A 1,515-nucleotide genomic window follows, 5' to 3' on the forward strand; every position below is an offset into this window, starting at 1 on the left:
TCCACAAGAAAAATCGGGAAATATTCATAATTAAGAGCTGAAACTTTCCTAACACCTTCCTTATTGATATTATGACCTTCTAGTGCAATAAACTGAAAAATGGCCAAAAGTCAGTTACGACATTGTTAATTGCTACAGTCGATATATTGCTTAACAAACTTGTATGGACTTGTTAATTACTGAAACATTACAGAAGTATGAGCATCCACATACATTTTGTGCTTTCGAAAACCATTTTGCTCCATCCATTAATTTTCCTTTAACTGAAAACTTTTAAATAATGTAGGTACTTGCGATTTATTAATATACAGACTATATTCTCCTGCCCTCTTCCCAGTTCAGCTGGGGTCGGGCCTCCTCGTACTTCGGCGCCAGGATATTCTATCCCGGGTTGTCGATGTGGTCAGGTTTTGGGCTTTCATCTCCTTCTCGATATTGGACCACCATGTTGCTGGTGGTCGTCCTCTTCCTCTCGATTGACTTGGGATGTGCATGTCTTTCTTTACCGCGTAGTCATCTTCTCGCCTCATAACATGCCCAAACCACCTCAGTCGGGTTTCCTTTAGCTTCTCTGCGATTGGTGCGACTTTGAAGGACCCTCTGATGTGCTCATTTCGCACTTTATCAAGGCGCGTGACACCACCAGCCCAGCGCAGTATCTTCATTTTGGCCACGTGCATTTGCTGTTCATGCGCTTTCTTCGTAGTCCAGCATTCTGAGCCATAACCTACATTAGTGCGGGTCTGACGACGGTCTTATATATTTTGCCTTTTGTTTTGATTGGCATTCTGGGATCACACAGTACACCAGTTAGGGATCTCCACTTTAACCATGCAGTGTTCACCCGATGTGTGACATCCTCGTCTACATTTGCATCTGTGTTTAGTACAGAGCCGAGGTATTTGAACTGTGAGACTTTAGGCAGCGGCGTGTTTTCGATAGTAATATCACAGCCTAGGGCATCTGTGCCACCGTAGTCACATTCCATATACTCAGTCTTTGTTCGGCTTATGCGTAGACCGTGACGTTCTATTTTGTCTACCCATCGGTTAAAAGTCCCCTGTAGGTCGGATGCGCTTCTTTATATAAGTGCTATATCATCTGCGTACAGAATGCACCACGGAGTCAGTCCCTGAATCTCACGAGTGATATAATCCATAGATATATTGAACAGTAGCGGACTAAGCGCTGACCCCTGGTGTTCACCCACCCTGACATGGAAATGTTTGCTAAGGCCAGCTGGGTTTTTGACCTACGTGAATACGTAAGTATACATGTCCTGAATTATGGTGATGTATGATTCTGGGATACATTGGGCGCGCAAAGCTTGCCAGACCAGTTTTCGAGGGACCCTGTCAAACGCTTTCTCAAGATCGATGAAAACAAAATACAGATTTTCTTTATTGTGGCGATGCTTTTCCATTAGTATGCGGATGGTTTGTATGACGTCTGTAGTTGATTTACCTGATATAAATCCAAATTGGTTGTCCGTTAAGCTAGTTCGGTGATTCGGGC

The 1,515-nt window shown here is 43.7% G+C and overlaps 1 protein-coding gene across 1 annotated transcript; it reads right to left on the reverse strand.

The window, feature by feature from the left end:
* Positions 1-338: 338 nt before the first annotated feature.
* On the reverse strand, positions 339-665 carry LOC125490422. The gene has a single exon (XM_048629596.1). The coding sequence runs from the start codon at positions 663-665 to the stop codon at positions 339-341; it is 327 nt and encodes a 108-aa protein (XP_048485553.1).
* Positions 666-1,515: the final 850 nt, after the last annotated feature.

This window comes from Plutella xylostella, chromosome 23 (assembly GCF_932276165.1).
Source record: "Plutella xylostella chromosome 23, ilPluXylo3.1, whole genome shotgun sequence".
Taxonomy (NCBI): domain Eukaryota; kingdom Metazoa; phylum Arthropoda; class Insecta; order Lepidoptera; family Plutellidae; genus Plutella; species Plutella xylostella.